At 28.8% G+C, this 21,820-nt stretch overlaps 1 protein-coding gene and 1 long non-coding RNA gene across 4 annotated transcripts; one reads left to right on the forward strand and one right to left on the reverse strand.

Annotated features, from left to right (window-relative positions):
• Positions 1–476: 476 nt before the first annotated feature.
• Positions 477–4,893, reverse strand: LOC134830858 (uncharacterized). Its single transcript, XR_010161977.1, has 3 exons — positions 4,832–4,893; positions 4,613–4,736; positions 477–704 (listed from the first exon to the last, which is right to left on the reverse strand). It is a non-coding gene; the product is annotated as an uncharacterized LOC134830858 (long non-coding RNA).
• On the forward strand, positions 946–21,395 carry LOC134830857 (PTB domain-containing adapter protein ced-6). Of its 3 annotated transcripts, none has more exons than XM_063844458.1 (7): positions 946–1,289; positions 17,607–17,835; positions 18,564–19,036; positions 19,100–19,710; positions 19,901–20,019; positions 20,103–20,583; positions 20,777–21,395. In XM_063844458.1, exons 2-6 carry the CDS (start codon positions 17,665–17,667, stop codon positions 20,547–20,549), a joined length of 1,821 nt encoding a protein of 606 aa, XP_063700528.1. In that variant the 5' UTR covers positions 946–1,289; positions 17,607–17,664; the 3' UTR covers positions 20,550–20,583; positions 20,777–21,395. The 3 variants fall into 3 exon arrangements, with proteins under 3 accessions (XP_063700528.1, XP_063700527.1, XP_063700529.1); XM_063844457.1 differs by lacking the exon at positions 946–1,289 and adding an exon at positions 11,374–11,675; XM_063844459.1 differs by lacking the exons at positions 946–1,289; positions 20,103–20,583 and adding an exon at positions 11,374–11,675.
• The last annotated feature ends 425 nt before the right edge of the window (positions 21,396–21,820 follow it).

Consider the following 21,820-nt stretch of genomic DNA (forward strand, 5'->3'; position numbering starts at 1 on the left):
ACAAACACAAATGGATCAAAAAATAAATTCAACATAGATGTTCTGAATAAAAAGTATAGGTCACAAGCTTGAGTACGAATATGTACCTAATTTGATATAAGAAAAAAATTAAATTGATCAAAAAAAATTTTTTAGTGAGGCAAAACCAGTTCAACAACACTATAAAATACAAAGAGATATACCACTTTTTGAAATTTTGATTTTGTAGCTTCTATTACGGCTTCGCAAAGAAAAGGTTTACAATTACTTTTTGATCAATCAGTGACCAGGCTTGTGGATTCTTTTTCCTTGTGCAACAGTTCTCTATTGACCATTCAATCGCAAATCTCACAAATATGTTCTATAGGATTGAGATCTGACTGCGCTAGTAGTTACAACATAGTGACATTCTCCTCAAATCATGACTATATTATTTTTGATGTGTGTTTGAAGCCGTTATCCTGTTGAAAAATCAAATTTTGCATGATTCATTCATATTTATAAGGGTATATTTATGAAAAATTTATGTTCTTGCAGAGGCAGAACATACAAGTCAAGACATAAAATTCAACAACCTAAAGACAATAAGACGTTAGTTTCTTGATATCCTTGAGAAGACTGATACTCAAGAGAAAATCTGTCCGGCACAATTGTTTCTTTCTAAATGATAAAATTGAATAGTATTCTTCAAAAATCGGTGTTCCATCGGTGAGCCTTTTCTGAAACTAAAAAATAAAATATGTTTAGATCTTTGGTTTCAAAATGTTAGATTTAGTGTAATTTAAATTGATTTTCATGATTCTACTGATGCTTTAAATTAATACTATTATGTTAGAATCTCTATACTAAACTTGCTGAAAACGTAACAATATTTTCGATGCCAATTTCAAAATGTAGCTCCGCAGTGACTAACCAATAACCAACACACTGAGTAAATTAAATAGCAGAATAGACAGGTCTCTGTTGTCAAAACATAGTCAGTGAATTAACATTTTCTCCCTTAATTCTTTGAAATTTTTTTGTTCGTCGCCAAAAAAACGCTACAAAAAATTGTAAAAATTTGTGTTAAAAGTGTCTTAATTGTTGTATCCGTCAAAAAGTTTCACAAAAGTCAAATTACAGCCAGTGCAGTGCAATTTCCGTCACTAAAATAAATTTGTAATAATAATAATATATATTTACAACAATAACATTACGACTCGAATAAAAGTGCTTCCGTTTTGAATTGATCAAAAAAGATAACAATAAAAAGTTTAGAGGAATTTTTCACAAAACTCAATTGGAGATAAATATTTCAAAAGGAAGTCAAAGTAAGTACCTACATTGCATTTTATTTTAGTTAACATGAGCCCAACAACATGACGACCAGACCACGGTACGTGTCGCTATTACAAACATGTGTACCTACCACGACTACAGGCACCTACTACACACCAAACAGCGGGAATTTCAAATAGAAAGTGAACTTTGCAATAGAAAAAGCATGTCGTCGTGTCTTTCTTTTGTATTCAAATTTTTTTCGTTTGTTTATACGGCGGAGTTGTTAAATAACAACAACAACAACCATGCCATGCCATGAAACATCAATTCGCTGATGGAGTTCTTCTCTCTCACACGCTTCATTGAATCGGTTCCTAATTCAAAATCGACAACAACAACAACGACAAAAAAAATACCCGTTCACTTTCTGCTATGTCATGTCACTCCATCAAGTCCAAAATTTATCGCAGGTAGCACGAAGTCGTCGTCGATGACACGAGCAAGAACATATTCTTGCTTTTATTTCTTTTAAGAAAAAAAAAATATCGCTTGTTTAACGTTTACATATCGCTTAATTGTGATTTCAAACCAGTTGTCCTTGATTATTTTTCGCTATTTGTTGATATCTTACGAACGTATGTACTTTTTGAGCGAACAAGCAGGCTTGTATAACCACATCTCGCATATTATTGGCAAAAAAGTGCACGTCTATTGATTTAAAAAGACGGCAACGTTTCAACAATAATAACAACAAAGAACCATTATATAATCAAATATTGGCGTCAAATAACGATTAAACACTTCATTAGTTAGTTGGATTCAACGAAAAGTGTACAAACTGATTTTGACCCGCGAAATTTTCACTTTTTCAAAGATGATTCGTTTTTAATTTGGATGTTAACTTTCGAATGTTTACAAGTTGGGTGCAGAGACCACCAGTTGTGCGGTGTAGACAGCTTTGGCACACATTTAACAATCCTATTCAATCAATGCTTTGAAGGCAATTTATGAATTCTTCATATGGCGCGAGCCATTAATGGCATTAAAAGGAGACTAATTTACTGGTTTTCCATCAATTTTAGTAATTTTTAAGAATATTGGTGCTCTGGAGGTGAGTTCAACTTCATCTTGTCCTGTATCTTGAATGAAAAATGTCCAAAAAAAGAAATTGAACGTGAAAAAAGACTTTATTCTAGAATACATTTGGAATGTGATCTTTTTGAATTGGATCAATGTTAAGGAGCCATTCTTCAAACTATCTGGAAATGGTGAGAAGAATAATTTTAGACTGAGGTCAGGTATGTCTTTGAAGTCACTGGTAAAGAGATCAAGAATGATCTGAGACATATCTTGATAAATTAAACTTGTTAAAAATTCAAAGATCGATTAAAAGCACAAATTCGACTGAAATTTATAATTCCCATATTTCAATGCTATTTATGTTATTCTACAAACATAAGCAATTATCTATCACATATCACACATTGCCTTAATTAACATTAACGTCATCAACTCTAAACACTGCGAAACACATCATGCGAGTGACTGCAACTCGATAAACAACATTTTTATTGAATATAAAACAAACAAAGTTCAAAGACCTTTTTCAAAATGAAATGAATGTGATTTATTATGTGTTTCTGTACTATGGTATACCTTCATACAGATCAGGTACACATGCACTCCATACATCTACAAAAAATACATAAAACTTGCAATAATTCGCACATATGTTGAAAAGCATAACTATTCGCTCAAAAAAAGACTTTAAATGCCTTTTAATGACCTCTTAGATACCTCTCGCTATTAGCGTGTTCATAGGCACAAATTTCGGCAATTGCGGGATATTTCACGCTATGTTGCTTACTCATATACTCGAAAAGATTAAAAACAAGACCTTCGTTTTTTTTTGTTTTGTTGTTTCTCTCTGGAGTTGCATGACAAATAAAAATTTCATATCAAAGTATTTTTCGTAGAAAGAAATAAAATACAAAAAAGGCGGAAATGAATAATTTTAGATGATTTTTTGTTGTAACAATATTCGACGAGTACGACGGAGAGGTACTGCCATAGAGTGAGTGGATGTTGATTACTATATGGAAGAAATTGCAGTCATCAGAGTCATTTCTCTTTTCTTACATCTTTCTATCACACAATTACTTTATTAATCATGTTACATTACGTTACCAGAGAGATAACGCTTGTCGTGTAATAATTTGATTGAGATGTGACTAAAGTACTTTTATTGGACGAGATTATCAGAGAAATTGGTCACTTCTTGGAGAGTGATGACTTCCTTGTTACACAAAACTGTCAGAATCATCGTGATTCCTTGTGAAATGCAAGTCAATGGAGACGACTGGTTGCATGTTTTAACATTCGTTAAACGTTTGAATGTGTTTTTACATTTTTTTTTTGCATAACAGTCATGCAACATAATTGTATCAAAATGTGATGGAAATTATGTTGAACAAAGCAAAACAAGGCAAAATGAACGTCGAAATAATATTCAACCTGAATACTGATCACTTCGCAGTAATAGAAAAGTATACATAAGATGTGATGTGAAAAAATGTTTTGATAAAGGCTGAGCATTTACATAAAAAAGTGAATCGAAAATAAAGTGGAGCATTGTGTGATTAGACGTTCGTTCCCAATTGTCTGACGTGGAGATATCTCGGTCAATTGCGTCTCGACAACATGACTTTTGACTTATCTCATAGAACCGAGATTTTAAGGGCGTTTTTTAGCTGACTAAGAATATTGCTTATCACTTTTGCGCAATTGAATTAATTTATTCACGTTAGACGACGAGAAATTGCGTCGCACTGTCATGAAAACTGCCTCCCGGAATTACAACAGAAAAATGGGAGTTTATCGAGTGATTCAAAGTTTTCCGGAATGAGATAAGTTATAGCGACAAGGTCTTGATATAATGAACTCGACCGGCTAATTCACCTCTGATCCAACAAATTTGACGTCAACCGCAAAAATGCAACAACTTCATTAAAAAAAATATCCACAATTTATGACTGAAAGTGTATCAAATGTAGGTCTAGTTCCGTTTTAGAGTCAGTGAAACAGAACGTGATTACACGAAAACTTTTTTATTTCAATATTTGTGTGTTTTATCGTCGCCGCGATCATTGACAAAGTTCTAAAAAGTACGAAAGTGTGTCAAATTCACACTATTGAAGCGATCCAATACAAACATTCCATGAATGATGAACACTGATGCTTGAAAGACGCGCAATACACCTTATAAAACACGTTGCAATAAATATTCAAATTAATTGCAAAATTCTCATACATGTGCATAATTATTGAAATTAATAATAATAATAAAAGAACGTCAATAAAAGCAATCAATTACCTGCTAAAACGCCACAGAGTTACATGAAAAATTGTTGTGGTAAAGCACGATTTATGTAGATTGTTGCGTCTTTGAACAACGTGATCATCAAGTCATCAGAGGGAGATTTTAACGTCGATTGACTCTTTTTCAGAAGAATAAGAGAAGAAAAAAATGTACAAGTAGACATGAAGGAGAGATCAATTTAGCAAAAGCGCACTGATAATAATAAAAAGGTACCTGCTTGTGATATTCCCCGCATCTTTGACACCGAGTGAGAGTCATGTTGTGATAGTTACGGCGAACGCGTTGTTCTGTGTACAAACAAATTTAATAATATTATGATTGAGATTTATACGGATGACACAAATAACTTTAGTTTGAGTGTGTTTTGATTAAATTAAAGGTTTATTTTGAAATAATTTGGTCCTAAATATAGAAATATTCTTGGAGATTGAGTCGTAATGAGACATTTCGTGGAATTTGATGACTTTTTTATGTGTCTGTATTCAAAATTGGTTTAAAAGGTCACAATAAAATAAAAGGCGTCAATTACAGAAACAGATGAAAATCAAGGAAATGATCAGCACAAGGTTATCGACTCAAGACTCAAAATCATGAAAAACTTTTCTGACTTCAATTGTGAAATTTTCTGTAGATTTTTACGAAACACTTCGAACCTTTTTAGAGAATTGAGTGGTTTCGGAGGGTGCCTGCTTTATATTTGGACATTCGGTGATCACATCATTAAATCTAACTTGAGCTTTTACTAAGAAAGATTTTATGAAAATAATTAAGTTCCTCAAGAGACTGAATTGAGGATTCTATCTGGATTATTTTGGGACAAAAATGTATTATCTTGAAAAATTTTGTTGTCAGTGGCGGATTAACTGGAAATCGGGCCTAAGGCTATTGGTAATTTTTCAACAATTTTCTGGTCTATTTTAAAGAATTTTGTTCTACAGGAAGTTCGGGACCTAAGGCTTCAGCCTTATCAGCCTAAGGGTAAATCCACTACTTTCAATATTTCAGATCTAGTAGCTTTTTTACTGCGTCGTAGAAACTAGACCCCTGTCATCTTAAATTAATTCATTCCATTGCTATTTGATGTTTAACTTCGTAGATCAATTCAAGAATCACCTGCCATCCTGCGTAATTTCAAGCAACTTGTCTCTTAAATCATCTCTATTGAAATATTTGACTTGATCATGCGTACCATGAATTCTACACATTACCCCGAAGGTCATCTTCCGATCTTCACTCGGATAACTATCCATCGTGCCTAGTACCAGAAACCTTTTTCTACAACGTGTTAATAATTACATTCAAACATTCCAGCTGATTCTGTCCAGATCTCAATTAATCATTACGTGACTGAATTTATTACTTTAATTCTTTTGATGAGATGAGATGTGATCTGATGAAAACTTACCTGACCCGTGTTTTTGTTTGTTTGTTTTTTTCTGAATCCTACCATGCCATCAATTAAAGTTGGATCTTCTGATGATTACGTAATAACGATAAAAAATTTTCTTGCTTGTCATTTTTCGACTTGCAATTTTTTTTGTTGCTTCACCAAAAAAAAAAATAAACAAGTTTTACAACTTTGACCCGCATTTGAAATGACTTCAAGTGCATAAAAATTAAAATTAAAATTGGAAACGATAACAAACAATGGATGGCGTCGTCGTCTCACATATGAATACGCATGAGAGACGAGTTGCGAGAGAAGACGACATACTTACTCATAAATAAGTTAAATAGTTTTGAAACAATGAAATTATTGCCTTCGTTAAAATTTTTTTTCCTCTGTGTTTCTTGACACATCAAAAGAAAACCGGGCTGCAAAGAGAAAAGAAATGAGGTATATAAACCGCGCGAAATGAATTAATGAAATGAAAATTATTTATGATGAATTGTATGACGTGCATTTATTAGTTATTGTTTCTAGTAGATGTTTGTTTGTGTACAAAAGAAAAGAAACAGTTTTTATAATGGCAATGGCACGTACTAACTATTGATATGTTACGGTTGTGTCAGCATTATTTGTTTTGCCATTTTGAGGCAACTTTTTTTTTACTTTCGTTTCTTGTTCATTGAATGGTTATGTGTCAGGGGACATCAAATTTTCGTTTTTTGTTTTCTAAAACGAAATTTTGATAGTCATTCAACAAAAAAAAAATCATAAAATATGACAACTAATTTTTTTAGTTCATAAAATATATTTTTGGTTTTCAATTTTGATGAGTTTTGTGAATCTTTTTGCAAATTTTAGATTTTTTTCCTCTTTATTCATTAAAAACAAGGATGTTTTACATCAACATTGACCTGTCGCGAATGGCATAATTGGTCTAGAGATAGGACGAGAACAAATATATTAAAAATTAAATAGACGACATTAAATAGTTTTCCGGTTTTCCTTCAAATAGTTGGCGGTTATCGGCAAATTTTAACTGAAAAAGTAAAATTTTTAAATTAATAAAATTTTATTTTCCTGGCCAAATTATTTTAAAAAAATATTTTATTGGTTTAGGAGCCTTGAACCTAAATTTTTTTTAATTTAACACAAAAATGTAGAATTGTCAAAATTTAGTGTTTTATTAAAAAAAATCAATCAAATTGAATAAATAATTTTAATGAATGATGCCAATTTTAGTTTTAAATTTTTCATTTCGTAATATTTTTAAATTAATAAAATTTTATTCAATTTTTTTCCTGGCACTTTTTCCATGGACCGGATTTTTAAAAAATCAAAATTTTGAAAAATTGGTTTTCAATTTTTTATTTTTCCAAAATCTTTTTTTTTTATTTTAAAACACAAAGAAATTCTAAAATTTCTAAAAACTTAACACACCGTGAAAAGGTTAATCTTCCGTAAATCGAGTCTCCGTCTAAATTTTAAAATCACCCCATTAATAGTTTAAAAAAATTGCCAATTTATTAAAATATAAGAAGAAGTGTTATTAAAAAACTTTCATGATTAAAAAAAAAATCAAATTGAATAAATCGTTTTTAATGAAATACAAAGCTGATATTTGGGATTTCTCAAATTTCCTAGATTTAAAGATTTTACAAGGCTGAAACTTTTTCTATTTAAATTTTAAACATGTGTTCGCTTATTTTGGAAATTAATTTTTTTTTATTTTCATAGAAAAAGGCTAAATCCCTAATTACCTCAATTACGAAAATTTCAATTTTATGAAAAAAATCAAAAATCTCATCACGGTGACCAAACCATTTGGATCCTTCTACCGTGATTTTATTTTTCTAAAAAAAAGTATTTTACACAATTTTGACCTCTCAAACCTTTAATTTTAATAAACTTTAACACATTTGACAATTTTAAAATTAAAATTTTTTAATCATTGAAAATTTTTTGAAAAATCACGGTAGCTTGAGAATTTTATTAAGAAAATCAAACTTTCTCGACTTTCAAAAATAAAAGTAAAATTTTTTTATGTTTTCTTTTACGGATCACAAAAACAATAATTGTATCGTATTTAGAAAGGTTTAAAGTTTCCAAGTTTTCTCTTAAAAATTCAATTTTTTTAAATGATTTTTGTAAATTTTCCGGGAAAAACTGGGAACCTGGTTTCCGCACTTTTTCCAGGACCGGATTTTTAGACCTTTTTTATGAAAAAAAAATATTGAAAAAAATTATAATAATTTTATTAAGTTTGCTTAAATTTTCTTATATATTAGCTCAAACCAAAAGTAATTTTTTTAAAATTAGTTTTGACTTTTGATTCAAAAGTTTTAAAAGTAAGGTTAAAAAATCTTTTAATTCAAAAAATTTTCCAGCGATAGATTTTACACTGAGGACTTATCACTGGCAACAATCGATCAACGAAGTCATAATTAACACAACTCAAGACAACTTTAAAATTTCCACACAAATCCACCGAAAAAAAATGAACAGTATGAGAACTCACCAAAACAATCACCGCGAGTTAACAATCAGGCTTTAATAATGCGCTATTGTTACATTGTTCTGCAGCGGCTGCTGCTGATATATGACTGCGATATCCGTGTGATCTATGTCTCTATCTACTTCTACATTCGATTGCTGGATTGTTTGGCATCGAAAAACCGCACCCTTGCTGAATATTTTTCATTTTATTTTGAAAGTTAACAATCTTGAAATGAATTGAAATTGAGTTTTGATTTTTTGCAATTCAAAACTGGACCATCATGTCATCATCATTAGTTATTGACGCGATATGATAACAAACTAATCACACATTATTCATAATGAGATGAAAATAAGAAGGAATCAAGACATAAATTACCCGAGAGATTGATATAATATGCGCGAAATGAGTGAGAAAAAAAGTGAATGGAGCAAGTTGTCTGATGATAAAAAATAATCATAATACGGATACTTCCGTAAAAAAAAATATAAAAATTTCTTGCTCAGTACGCGCGAAAACATAGGCATGAATGTCAAATATCTCAATGAGTTGATAATGAGATGAAAAAAAAAATAATTATAGAGGAAATTTCCTATTTTGATATATTTTTTTCACATCGTCATCATCGACATCGACAACCGCAAGAGAGTGATCAAGATAAAATTATTTAATCACAGAGTTTTGAGTACCATTCCGCCTACTTTATGTACTGACTGATTGAATATCGTTCCGTTCGAAATTCTCTCTTTTTTTTTGTGACGGGGTCAAAGTAGCGGCCTCACAAGCAACTCTCTGTTGCCTTTTTTTTTCGTATTTCGACGGTGCTTTTGCAATAATTGTCTATATTTTTATTTATGTGTGCGATGTGCAGCAGCAGCGACTGTATGTGGCGTTGTAAATGCCTGGTAGCAGCATATAAATTATTACGAATAAAATTTTGCTGCATGCGGTTGTAAAAGATCTGTAAACGGCCCATAATGTGTCTGAGTGTGTTGGTAGAGTCGATGGCGAGTAGAGTGACCCAAAAATTTATCTAAGCTTTTAATTATTTTTTATTGCATTTCTAGAAAAAAAAGTTAAATTTATTAATGAAAAATTAAATAAAAATCTTAAATTAAAAAAAAAATTGAATTTAAAAAAATTAGTCTTCCGCACTTCGCTTGACGATGAACAACGTTCGAAACTAGTAGCGAAATAAAAATTAAAAATTTTGTGTTTTTATTCGTAAAAAATTTGAGGAATTTGAAAAATAAAGACTTTTTGTATAATTTAAAAAGATTTCTCGCACTCGAAATAAAAAAAAACTTTGTTAAAAGATTGTAAAAAAATATTTTTTAGAAAATGTCCAAATTATTGTAAAATTATGAACTATTAAAACTTAATTTCTTAAGCCTGAGTCAAAGTGTTAGTTTCTTTTACTCAGATTTAAGTTTAAGTCTCATAAGTCTTTTAACTTTAAATTATTTCAGCCCTATGATTGACTTAAACTCAAAACATAAGAGACTTAATCTCAAACTTGAATTGAATTGTCTAAAATTAGGGATGCAAAATTTATTAAGTCAAAATTATTTGACTTATGACTTAAGAATTTAATTATAAATCACTTAAGTTTGACTTAAGGCAAATTAAATGACTTAACTAACAATTTTGTTTGAATTATTGAAAAAAATCATATTTTTTTCGAGGGTAAGTTTATAAAGATTTGAAATAATTTTTCAAACAAAATGTCAATGAATTTATAAGCGTTGTTCAATATACCTATTTGTTGATTTTAATGAATTTACATTGAAAATTTCTTATTTAAAATTGATTTCAGAGCAATTAACCTAAAAAATTAAAAAATAATTTTATATAGAAAAAAAAATTTGAAAACATAAGTTTAACGATTTTAGAAAAAAATTCTAGAAGAAAATTATCATTTTTAATATAAAAATTTAACAAAATTAAAGGTTTTAAAAAAATTTTGAAAAAAATATTGTTTTTTTTAAGTCTTTATTTAGGTAATATAAATTAACGGCTTTAATTTAACAAATAAGTCCATAAATTTTTTTTGACTTATTTTCATCTATTAGTAAACATGATCAATTAATTTTGAATTTTTAAAAGTTATTCTGCTCTCTTATCAATTCTGCAATAAATTTTAAAAATAAAATAAAATTGGTAAAAATTAATCAAAATTTCATGATGACTTGTCAAAAAATAAAATAAAATAAAAATAATTTTTTTTTCTAATAATCTATCAAAAGCCGGTTCAATTTAGAAAAAAAACCCAAAAAGCTGTTTGTTTTTAAAATTCTTCCAAATGTACCGGTTTCTACCAGAAATGAACTTTTGTGTCGTTTCCTGAGTCATTTATCAAAAACAAACTAGAACATGACTAATTTTGTCATTTTATACCAAAATTTAAAAAAAATACAAAAATTTTTCTTTACAAAATTAATCTCTTCATTAAAATCTTAATTTAATTTGTGGTCACCTTCCATTATCTGTCCCTCCGTTACAAACACAGGCTCGTCTCCACAACTGTAACAGTAATAACAACATCAAAAAATCAGCTGTGTCGACGACGACAACCAAGTAGTCGTAACTCGTAGAGGTATCTCCTCTACACCACAAAATTTTTATAAAACTGCACTCGCCGCGATGTTGTACCAGTTCGTACCATGATGATCATCATCATTGCTCCACGTATATCGCTGTAAGTCGTCTCGTACCTACCTATACTCAGCATATTTTAATAAAGCAGTTCCGAACAAAGATTAACGTACAACTCTGGATTATGTGAGTGTGGTCGTCGTCGTCGTCATTGTACGTCGCTCCGTATTTCGAGGTTTTAGTGTTAGAAGTTGTTTAGCAAGCTCTCAGTTTCGTTGTTCATGTCGGCTGGAACGTGTCTCTTACTTTAAAAAATTATCATTTAAAAAAAAATTATTTTTTTTTGTATATAAAAAGTGTTTGTTTCGTCTTTCTTCTCACCGAACCGCGTTTCTTTAAAAAAAAATAAATCCAAAATAAACACGGATCTAAACTAAACGTTTCTAGTATTAATTACAATAATTAAAATTATATTGCAACAAACAAGTCGTCGTCTCGCGTTATCGTTGTTAAAAACCCATAAAATTTATGTCTAGTTAACGTTAATCGAAACAGAAAAATTACATTATAATAAAAGTGTAAGTCATCTATTTGAATTTTTTAATTAAAAAAATAATGAAATGAGAAAGGTGGATGGCGGCTGCGCGGTTTTCGCTTTACTTCACGCCACACTAACGGCAAAAAAAATGTGATAAAGTTGAAATTTATTTAAAATAACATCGATAACTGTAAATGCGGTACAAAAAAAAAAGTTTGGTGCGAAGACAAAAAAAAATTAATAGTGCAACGTCTCGCGAAAAGTGGACTGAAAATTGTGAAGAAATATAGAAAAAGAGAGTTTTTTTCTGTGTTACGATTTTTGTTACGTACAAAAAAAAGTACTTTGCAGTGAAGTGCGGAATAATAATAAAATATTGTTCAAAGTTGAGTGTCACACAAAAATTTCTCCAGTTGTGTAAACTCGTTATGTGCAATCAAAAAATGGTTTCATGACTCATTGTTGCTCGTGCGGTCGCTGTTGTGTAACATTTTCTCGTTAATTTCTGTAGAAGTCTGAAAAAAATAAAAAATTTAATCTAGATCAGAGGGATAATTTTCGTCGAATTTGAGCTTTAAAATGACATTTGGAACCAATTTGATACAAAAAAGTCAAGAAAAAGATCATTTATTCAAAGTTTGAAACAAAAACAATGGCAAACAGGTTTCTTTTTCTGTATTAAATTATTATTTTTTTTCTGGTTATGTGTTATCGTACACGCTACAAACACATGGAACGTATGTGGTGTCAGTTTATTGGAGTTTATAATAAATGCGAGAAGTTAACTAGTTTGTTTGTTTGAACAACAATAACATTTAGCTTGGACTAGGTTGATGATTTTTTTTTTGTTTTTTTATGTTTTGTTGCTGCTGGATGCGGATCTAGCAGGGTGTTGAACTTAAATATCTTGGCAAAATGTTTTTTTTTGAAGTAGGAGTAAATTTAATTTAAGTCCAGAAATTTCTGTCAAATAAATTTTTATTAAAATTTGTAAAAATTGCAGTACAAAACCCAAATAAAAAACCCGTTATTTGGGTTTTTAAGCTGAAATGATCAAAGTTCAGATTTTTTTTGTAAAAAAAAACAAAAAGAACGAGAAAAGGTGCTAAAAGTCTGTCAATAACGATTTTGTTATTGAATGAATGAAAACAAATTAAAATCATGGAAAGTTTTTATTGACAGTGATTCGAAAACAATTATGAAATTCAAGAAATGAATCATTACTCTTAGATTAGAGTATCAAAATAAATCTGATAATAATTATTTCTAGAAATTAGGAAATTAGATTTTCGTCTTCTGACGATTTAAAATTTCTTATATTTTTACAATGAACTCTGTAGTTTTCTAAAAAGTTTTAATCAAAAAATCATTTATTTGCTTTTTGAAAACTTTTGGCAAAAATAAAATTAAAAAAAAAAACAAGAATTTTTTTATTCATCAAAAAATAATGCATTTTTTGTCAAATTTTTCTTATTTTCCTTAAGTTTTAGCGTTTAGGCAACAAAGCCAGAGGTGGAAAAAATTTATTTTTTTCCGGTTACGAAACTAATTTCCCAAAATTATATTTACTCTCAGATAATAAAAAAATCCTAAATTAAGTCAATTTTATAAATTTTTTAAGTAATTCTACAAATTTTAATTTTTAGAATTATAAAATTTCCTCATTTTTCTCTTAAAAATTCAAAATTTTTTAATGATTTTTGTAATTTCCCGGGAACGATATTCTTAGGTTTCTGCACTTTTTCCAGGACCTCAACAGAGCTGCAAAAAATTACGACTTAAACGAAAACCTACAAAACGTTTCTGACTTAAATTTTAACTCAAATGTAAATTTAAAGAATATTTTGACTTAATTGACTAGAATTTAAGTTAAAAAAAAAGTTCAAACAAGTCCCAAATAAGTCCAAAATATTTTTTTGGATTTTTATCCCAATTTTGGAGAAAAAAATTTTTTTTGAAAACTTTGCAAATTAAGTCAAATAAGTTCAGGGCTCTAAAATTCATTAAGTCAAAAGTCAAAACCATTTGAATTATGACTTAAACTTGAGTAAAAGTTACAAAAGTTTGACTTAAGTCAAATTATTTGACTTAATTTACCAAAATTTTCAAAAACAATTGAATTTTTTGCCAAAATTTGGTCGAAATTTAAAAAAAAAATGACTTTTGACTTAATTCAACTTATCTTAAACTTAAGCTTTAGTCAATTAAGTCAAAATATTCATTTGACTGAGGCTTAACTTAAAGTTTAAGTCACATAAGTTTTTGAAGCTTAAGTTTAAGCCAAAAGTTTTTAATTAAGTCAAAATTAAGTAACTTTACTCAAGTTTAAGTCAAAAATCCAACTTTTTTAATACTTTGATAAACTTTGGATCCCGGAGTAAAAATATAGAACCTACTTCAATTAAATTTTTAAAAAATATCTTATAAAAATTTCCATTCATTTAAATTTTCTTTAAAAAATAAATAAGTTTTTTCTTGAATTTAAATTTTGGGCTGCCCATAGGTGTCAAAAACAGAATTTTAATTTTTTTATAAGTTTTAAATAAATTTTAAGGCCAGATTTTAAATTTAATCAATTTTTTAAGTCCAATGTTGAAGCTTAATTTAATTTTTAAACATGAATCCACAAACAGCCTCTAAATTAAGATTAAAAGTGAATTTTAATTCAATTTATTTCATGATATTTTGCTAATTTTTTTTTAAAGTTTTCGGTGTGGCAAAAATAAATCAGTTATTTTTTTTTTAATTTTAAATAAACAAAAATTCTTGAAAACTATTTCAAGAAAAATTAAACTAAATCAACATAATTACTTAAAGTCATGTCATTTGAAATAAAACCTAACTGACCTTCATCTGCATGTCTTTAGACAAAAAGCTAAAAATAATACTTGAAAGCTATTTACATAATATAATTAATAAATCAACATATTTATCTAATTAAACGACTTCTCACTCAACTTGTTTCACACACAGCATCAACTTATCTTATCATCATCATCGCCGCTGTCTTTGTCGACACGATGACTCAAATGACACTTTTTGTCTTAATTTCATCACTCTTTGCTCTCGTACAAGACTTTAAACAGCAATTCTTTCCGTAAATAATTTTTTTCCTCAATTATATTCTTGCAACAATGACTGGATGGCGTTTCATTCCAAGCCACTTATACGTGACCAACCGTTATACTTTTTGTGCATTCAAATGATATTTTTTTATTGCAACTTCAATGAGGAAGGTGATCAATCAATGTCACGACATTTTTTATTGCTCTGCTTCGGCAAATCGTGAAAATTCTTTCTGGGTTCTTATCATGCGAACGTTTCGACTGTCCCTCCTTAATTAACACTGCGTGGAGAAGCGTCATCGTTGACATTCACCTGAATCGCATACAGCTGTTAAAATCGTGCTGTAAATAGAAACAATGCGAGATAACAGCACTAACTAGGTACTTACTTATTTGCTTGAATGAAGCAACAGCTAGATGTAATTAGTGAATAAATGGCATTCTTGATATTTTTTCTGTGTAGTGAACCTAAAAATTCATTCTCAGACACACGTGTTTGGATCGATTTTTTAGTGCAGTCATCGTTTGAGATTTTTTTTATTATGAAAAATGCGAAAAAGGCATGAACAATACGGAAAAATATTCTTGAATTAGATTTTTTTAATTAATAATATTTTAAACAATTTTTTTTTCACAAAAAAAAATTATTTTAAATTTCAAAGACCTTAACAAAATAGAAAATAAAAATTGATTTTCTTTTCAAATATTAAAAATTAATTTATTTCATTTTTATTTAATTTTAATTAGTTAATTTTTAAATTATTTAATTAATTTAATTTTTTTTTATTTTTTTGGATTAATTTTAAAATTAATTGAGATTTTTTAGTTATTTAAAAAATCTAAAAATCTTAATTCCAAAAAAAATTGAAACTTTTTTGAAACAGATTTAAATTTTTAAATATTAAATTAATATTTTTTTAATTTAATTCAACAAAATGTAAATTAAATAAATAAATTAAAAAAATTAAATTAAATTATATAAATAAATAAATAAAAATTAAATTTAATTTAATTAATTATTTTTTTTAAATTTAATATTTATTTTCAATATAATTTTTTTTTTCGTCAAAAAAAAAAATGTTTTCACTACATTTTCCTCACAAAATAGGAGATAAAAATTGATTTTTTATTCGAATATTAAAAATTAATTAATTTAATTTATAATTGAATTAATTAATTAATTTTTTTAAATTTAATATTTATTTTGAACTTTTTCAATATAATTTTTTTAACAAAATGTCAACAAAAAAAAATCGATTTTAAAAGATATTTTCTTAAAAACATTCAACATATTTATTTAAAATTCCCCATTTCGTTATTGTTTTTTTTAAAATTAATTTTTGTTTTTTACTTATTAAAATTCTTTTTCTGTAAAATTAAGAAATATGTAAATTAAAACATTGTTTAGAACTTTTTCAGCCTATCGTAAATTTAAAATACTTATTAAGACGTAAAATATCTGTTTATTAAAAAATAAAAACAAAACAAAAATAGAAACATTTCTGGAAAATATAAAACCGATGCAATAATTTTCAATGTGATGCAAATTTTCCTCTTAAATATATAGGTCAATATCAAAGGCGCTCAAATTCGAGCTCGTTAATAATTTTCATTAATTATTATGCAATTCTACACACGAACACGATTCAGATTCCAATTATCGCGGCTTAGAATCTAATTCAATGCGTGATTCATTTACACTTTACTCAGGGGCGTCTTTTTAGGCCAGTTACGAAGCTTTTAAAAGGTGTTGTTTGCTCTAAACAGCTAATTAAATCGTTTAAATAAAAAAAATATTCGCATGAATCGCCTTTGTATTCAATTTTTTTTTCTTTCAAGAAACTTCGAACACATTCGCTGCTATTTTTATGCCTAAATATGGGCGCAAAGTAAAAGTTAATGTCGTGATACAATCCCGTCGAGTTTGTTTGTTTGGAACAATTCAATAATAATTTTGCGAAATTTCCTGTTCTTATCGTTTTTCATTGGAACCGTCGTTAGAAATGTCGTCAGTGGTTTTTTTCTCTTGGATTTGCGTAGTAACGTCCATAAAAATGTCCCCGACAGCGAGAAAGATAAGCAAAACAATTAAAAAAATTCATCTCAAGTTTAAAAAAAAAATTTTTTTGCTGATATTTAATGGACACATAAAATTAATTTGCATCATCGGGCAGGTGATGACCGACGAAAGAAGCGATAATTTGGTCATGTGACCGAAAAATGCAAAAGAACGATGACCTTAGGTTATGTTTGATTTAAAAATTATCAAAAACATGTTGTTACTGAGACATTCCTGCGCGATGAATTCTGACCCAATTTTCGCTTGTAAGTCTCTTTAAAAGTCTAGACATCCGAAGAATTGCCAATAAAAATGTGAAACAAGACGAAGAATGATTGTGGGAACTCTGTAACTTTCAATTGTTCGTGAAAAAAGGTGTTTATTGCACGAAATTTCATGAAATATTCTAAAAATTCACACAATTTTACAATGAAAATTTTTTTCCATTACAAATCTAGTTGTAATTTTTAATCATTTGTGCGGCTTTTTGAATGAATTTTATTTATTTATACGATTGTGTTGAGTACAAACAACATATTCTGCTCCGTAAACTCGTTTTTTTGTATTTTGTGCATGAAATGTAAAATTTTTTTTACGTAATTATTAAAAAAAATCGGACGAAGCGTAAAATTCATAAAGCAAATGAATGAATGAAATCAGTTGTTGTTGTGTGAAATTTTTTTTTTGTATGAAAAAAAAAAAAATGTTGAATTGTAAATCTCTTTTAGTTTTTTGCTGCAACCGAAATGATGAACGGTGAACGGGATTTGATCGCATTAGAAACAGATTTTTAACGATTTTTTGGGTCAATCTGATTATATTCCTTTCTTTTTTTGCTTCTTTGCAGATAGACGATAGATTGCTGAACTGAAAAAAAAAAATTTGAAGAAGAAAAAAAGTTGAAAATGTCTACGTTAAAATTCTGGAATAAACAAAATAATAGCAGCAGTAGCAACAAAGAGCCAAAAGAGAATGGCGGAGGTGTTGTGGAAAATGGAAAACAAGGCTCCAATGGCAGAAATTGGTTGCATCAACCGGATGCACTGACAAATGGCCATGTGGCGTATCTAGTCAAGGTGAGTTTTTGTTAAAGGTGCTCCAAACGAAATTTGAAGCTGAAAAATATTTGAAAAAAAAATATTAAAATATGTATTAAAAAAAAAAAATTAAAATATTTAAAGAAATTTAAATTAAAAAAAATAATAAAATATTTAAAAAACAAATTAAAAATTGTTTTCAAGACATTTAAATTTAAAAAAAAAATTTAAAAATTTATAAAAAAAAAATTAAAAATTTTAAAACATTAAAAAAAAAATTAAAAAATGTTTAAAAAAATATTTAATGTTTTAATTAATTAGTTAAAAAAAATAATTAATAATAAAAAAACAATAATAAAAATTAAAAAATGCACAAAACTATCGATTTAAAGATATTTTTTTCAATTTTCAACAGTAAAATTTTTAAATAGTGATATAACAATTTTTTTGATAAAAAATTGTCAAAAAAAAATTTACTGATATTGTTTTTTTTTTAAATTTGATTTTTTTTAAGTCTTGAATTAAATTCTAAGAATTTAAGTAAATTTAAATATAATTTAATTTAATTTTAATATAAATTTTTAGAAGAAATTTTTGAAAGATTTCTAACTTTGACGAAATTTTTAGTAAAAATTTTAAAAAAATATTTTTTTCTCAAATTTAGATTTAAATTTTGGGCAAATCTTTTAAATTTGAAGGGATTTAAATTTTATTTCGTATTTAATATTAATATTTTGAATAAAAATTATTTTTTTTTACCATTTCAGTATTTGGGTAACACTCCAGTGGACCAACCGAAAGGCATTGAAGTTGTCAAGGAGGCAATCCGCAAATTGCAGTTCACACAACAGATCAAGAAGGCTGAGAATGGCAGCAACTACAAGACAAAAAAAGTTGAGATTACCGTTAGTATAGATGGAGTGGCGATCCAGGAGCCACGCAGCAACAACATTTTGCACCAATTCCCGCTTCACAAGATTTCGTACTGCGCCGACGAGAAGGGAGCCAAGAAATTCTTCAGTTTTATCGCAAAAACGGGCACGGGACCATCCTCAGCGTTCCCCAACGGCGAAATTCTGTCCTCGTCGAGCTCCAATTCGAATGGCATCCAAAATGGAACAAGCAATGGCAGCACGAATGGAACCGCTGAAGAAGGGCACGAATGTTTTGTGTTCATTTCGAATAAATTGGCGTCTGATATTACGTTGACGATTGGACAAGCGTTCGATTTGGCGTACAAGTGAGTAGTTTTTATTCATTTTTTTCGTTGAAAATAATTTTTAATTGAATTTTCTTTGTTCAGACGCTACGTTAACGACAACGGCAAAACCGCCGAAGTGACGAAGCTGCAACAACAAAATCGTCAATTGGAAAATACGGTGACCGCCTACCGTCAACGCTTGAAGGAGCTCACGGAAGTGATGCCGAAGAACGATTTGGAGCGACTTTTGGTCCGTTTGGGGCTCCGTGATATCCTGGAAGTGCCACAAGAGAACGGCAGCGATGGCGGTGCAAATGGCGTCAATGGCAGCAAAACTCCTGATTTGGGAATTGATGTTTCGACACCGAGCAACGATGATCAACTCTTGATTGAGACATCGCCGAAGCACTTTGCTCCAATTGTGCCACCGAGAAACATGCAAAATCCGTTGCAATCGACACTGGATGCCTTGAAACCGTCTGTTGGCACAAAATTGGAGGGTTTGCTGTTGAATTCCGACAGCGATAGTGATTTTGATCCGCGTGCCGAAGAAACGGATGCCGTGCAAAATGGAAATAAAATCACAAATGACTTGTTTGGATATGAGCCGCCAAAGCAGTCGCCTGGGCAGCAATTGTTCACGAATAATTTACTCTCTAACGGATTCAGCAATGGCGTTACCACAAATGGATTGTCAAGTCCACCACCGTTGTGTAAGTTTTTAGCGCTTTTTCAAGGTTCAAAAAAGCTTTTGAGTCAAAATTTTAAAGAATTTTGATTCAAAAAAAATTTAATTTTGACTTTTTCTCAAATTTTTATTCATTTTTGACTCAAAAGCTTTTTCAACTCTGTAAATTTCTTAGAAAAAAGTCAAAAATTAATTTTTTCATTTTAATTTTTTAGTGGCTCCTCCACCAAAGGCATCCACGCCTCGTCGCAATACTCCCGGAAATAACGTTTCCGCATCCCAGGATCTTTTCGGATCGACGCCATTCTCCATGCAACCAACTCCAGTATTTGATGTAAGTTTTTCCTCTGCGAATTTCTCAAATTTTTTCGCACTTCACTCATCTAGATTCCTTTTACACTTACACATTTATTACAGGCACCTGTTACTTCTTCCGACTCACTTCCTTTCGAAAATTCCCTCGACGCGCTCTCCGTTGCCCCCGCTCCGTTCGAACAAAAGTCCGTCATGGACGATCTCTCGACTCTCACGAGTATTTCCAACCAATTTAACACAATTCTCAGTCACAGTCCCGTTTTCCCCGCTACCGAGACTCTGACACATTCCGTCTCGAATCCTTTCCTCAATGCCACGGAAACCCCGAATGGCATTACTCCTCTCTCAAAATCTCCCGCTGCCTCCAAATATGACGCCTTCAAGGCGTTCTCCGACTGTCATGCGCCCCTTATTAGCGAGCCATTTGCCAAAGCACAAGAAAACACAGACAAAAACACGAACAAGCCGAACCCAGACCTCTTCAAAGACTTTGCTGTGTCGGCTTTTAATCAGTTTAAAAGGGAACCACAGCAAACGAAACTTTTCTAAAACAATAAAAAAAACACACAATTTTTGGCCAAAAGTGAGTAAAAAAATTATGATGAATGTCCTTGAGCGTCTGTGTAACGTCCAATTTTCTTTCTCTCTTTAACAAACTTTTTTTTTTGTAACTATTTGTCTCTTTTCTATCACTTTTTCTTTAAAAAAAAATAATTGTTGAAATTAATAATTTTTAATAAAAAATATTAATAAAAATTTATTTTAATTTTTTTCAGACATCTTTCAAAAAAGGCTTATCCTTTGATGATTTCACCCTTGAAAGTCTGGATCCTCTGAGTAGTAAATAAAAAACCAATCAACAAAATTAAGGGAAAAAAGTGGCAAATTTATGAAGAAAAAGTGCAGTTATTATATTATATATATTCTTAAATGTAACTAAAATAATAATATTTAATGTGGTAAGGCAAAATGCGATTTTTTGATAAAAAAAAAAGTTATAAATATGCATAAAAATGAGAAATAATCAAAAATTATCTGTTAGTTAAATAAAAATTATATGTTAAAAAAACACAATTGTTAATACGCAAAAATAAAATAAAATAATAATTTAAAAGAAGAGACAATATAATAAAAAAAAAATGTAGGTAGAAAAATAGACCGCCAGGCGGGTAAAATTGCAATATATTAAATTTAATAAAAGAGAAAATTTTTGAATCTGTATAAAAAATTATTATTATTATATCAATGAAAAATTGATCAAAGTGCTGTTATAAATAAATTTAATTAAAAAAAAACAAACAAAATATATTTTATAACTATATAATGTTTATTTTTAAGGAACCTGAAAATGTATGTAAATATTTCCTTTTTTTGAAGAACCCAGAAAAATATCAAAATATAATAATAAAATAAAAAAAAATATTTGTTTTTTATTTTATAAATTCCTTAATTAAGAAACTTTTTATAAAAAAAAAATAACTTTTTTGTATGAAGTCTCGTAATTTTTAAAGCACCAATTTTAGATCAAGAATTTTTTTTTTTATTTTTTTACTTTAGAACGTTGACAGATAAACTTAAACTCAAAATTTCCCACTTTTTTTGAATTTTTCACAAAAAAATATTTTTTTGAATAACTTTTTCATATCAAATAATTTTTATTGAAATTTTTATAAAAAAAATTAAATTTAATTTAATTTAATAATAATAATAAAATAAAAAAAAATATTTGTTTTTTTTTAAATATTAATTTTGAAAATTATGAAAATTTTTTAAAAAAAAAATGACTAAATTTTTATTTAAAAATTTTATGTGAAAAAAGT

This window comes from Culicoides brevitarsis, chromosome 2 (genome assembly GCF_036172545.1).
Source record: "Culicoides brevitarsis isolate CSIRO-B50_1 chromosome 2, AGI_CSIRO_Cbre_v1, whole genome shotgun sequence".
NCBI lineage: Eukaryota > Metazoa > Arthropoda > Insecta > Diptera > Ceratopogonidae > Culicoides > Culicoides brevitarsis.

What these genes read in the sequence shown, in the direction of transcription:
- LOC134830857 (XM_063844458.1), top strand. Translation starts at nt 17,665, where the DNA reads ATGTCTACGTTAAAATTCTGGAATAAACAAAATAATAGCAGCAGTAGC. An exon ending in ATGTGGCGTATCTAGTCAAG is followed by an intron (nt 17,836 to 18,563) that starts GTGAGTTTTTGT and finishes TTACCATTTCAG; the next exon opens with TATTTGGGTAACACTCCAGT. An exon ending in AACCAACTCCAGTATTTGAT is followed by an intron (nt 20,020 to 20,102) that starts GTAAGTTTTTCC and finishes CATTTATTACAG; the next exon opens with GCACCTGTTACTTCTTCCGA.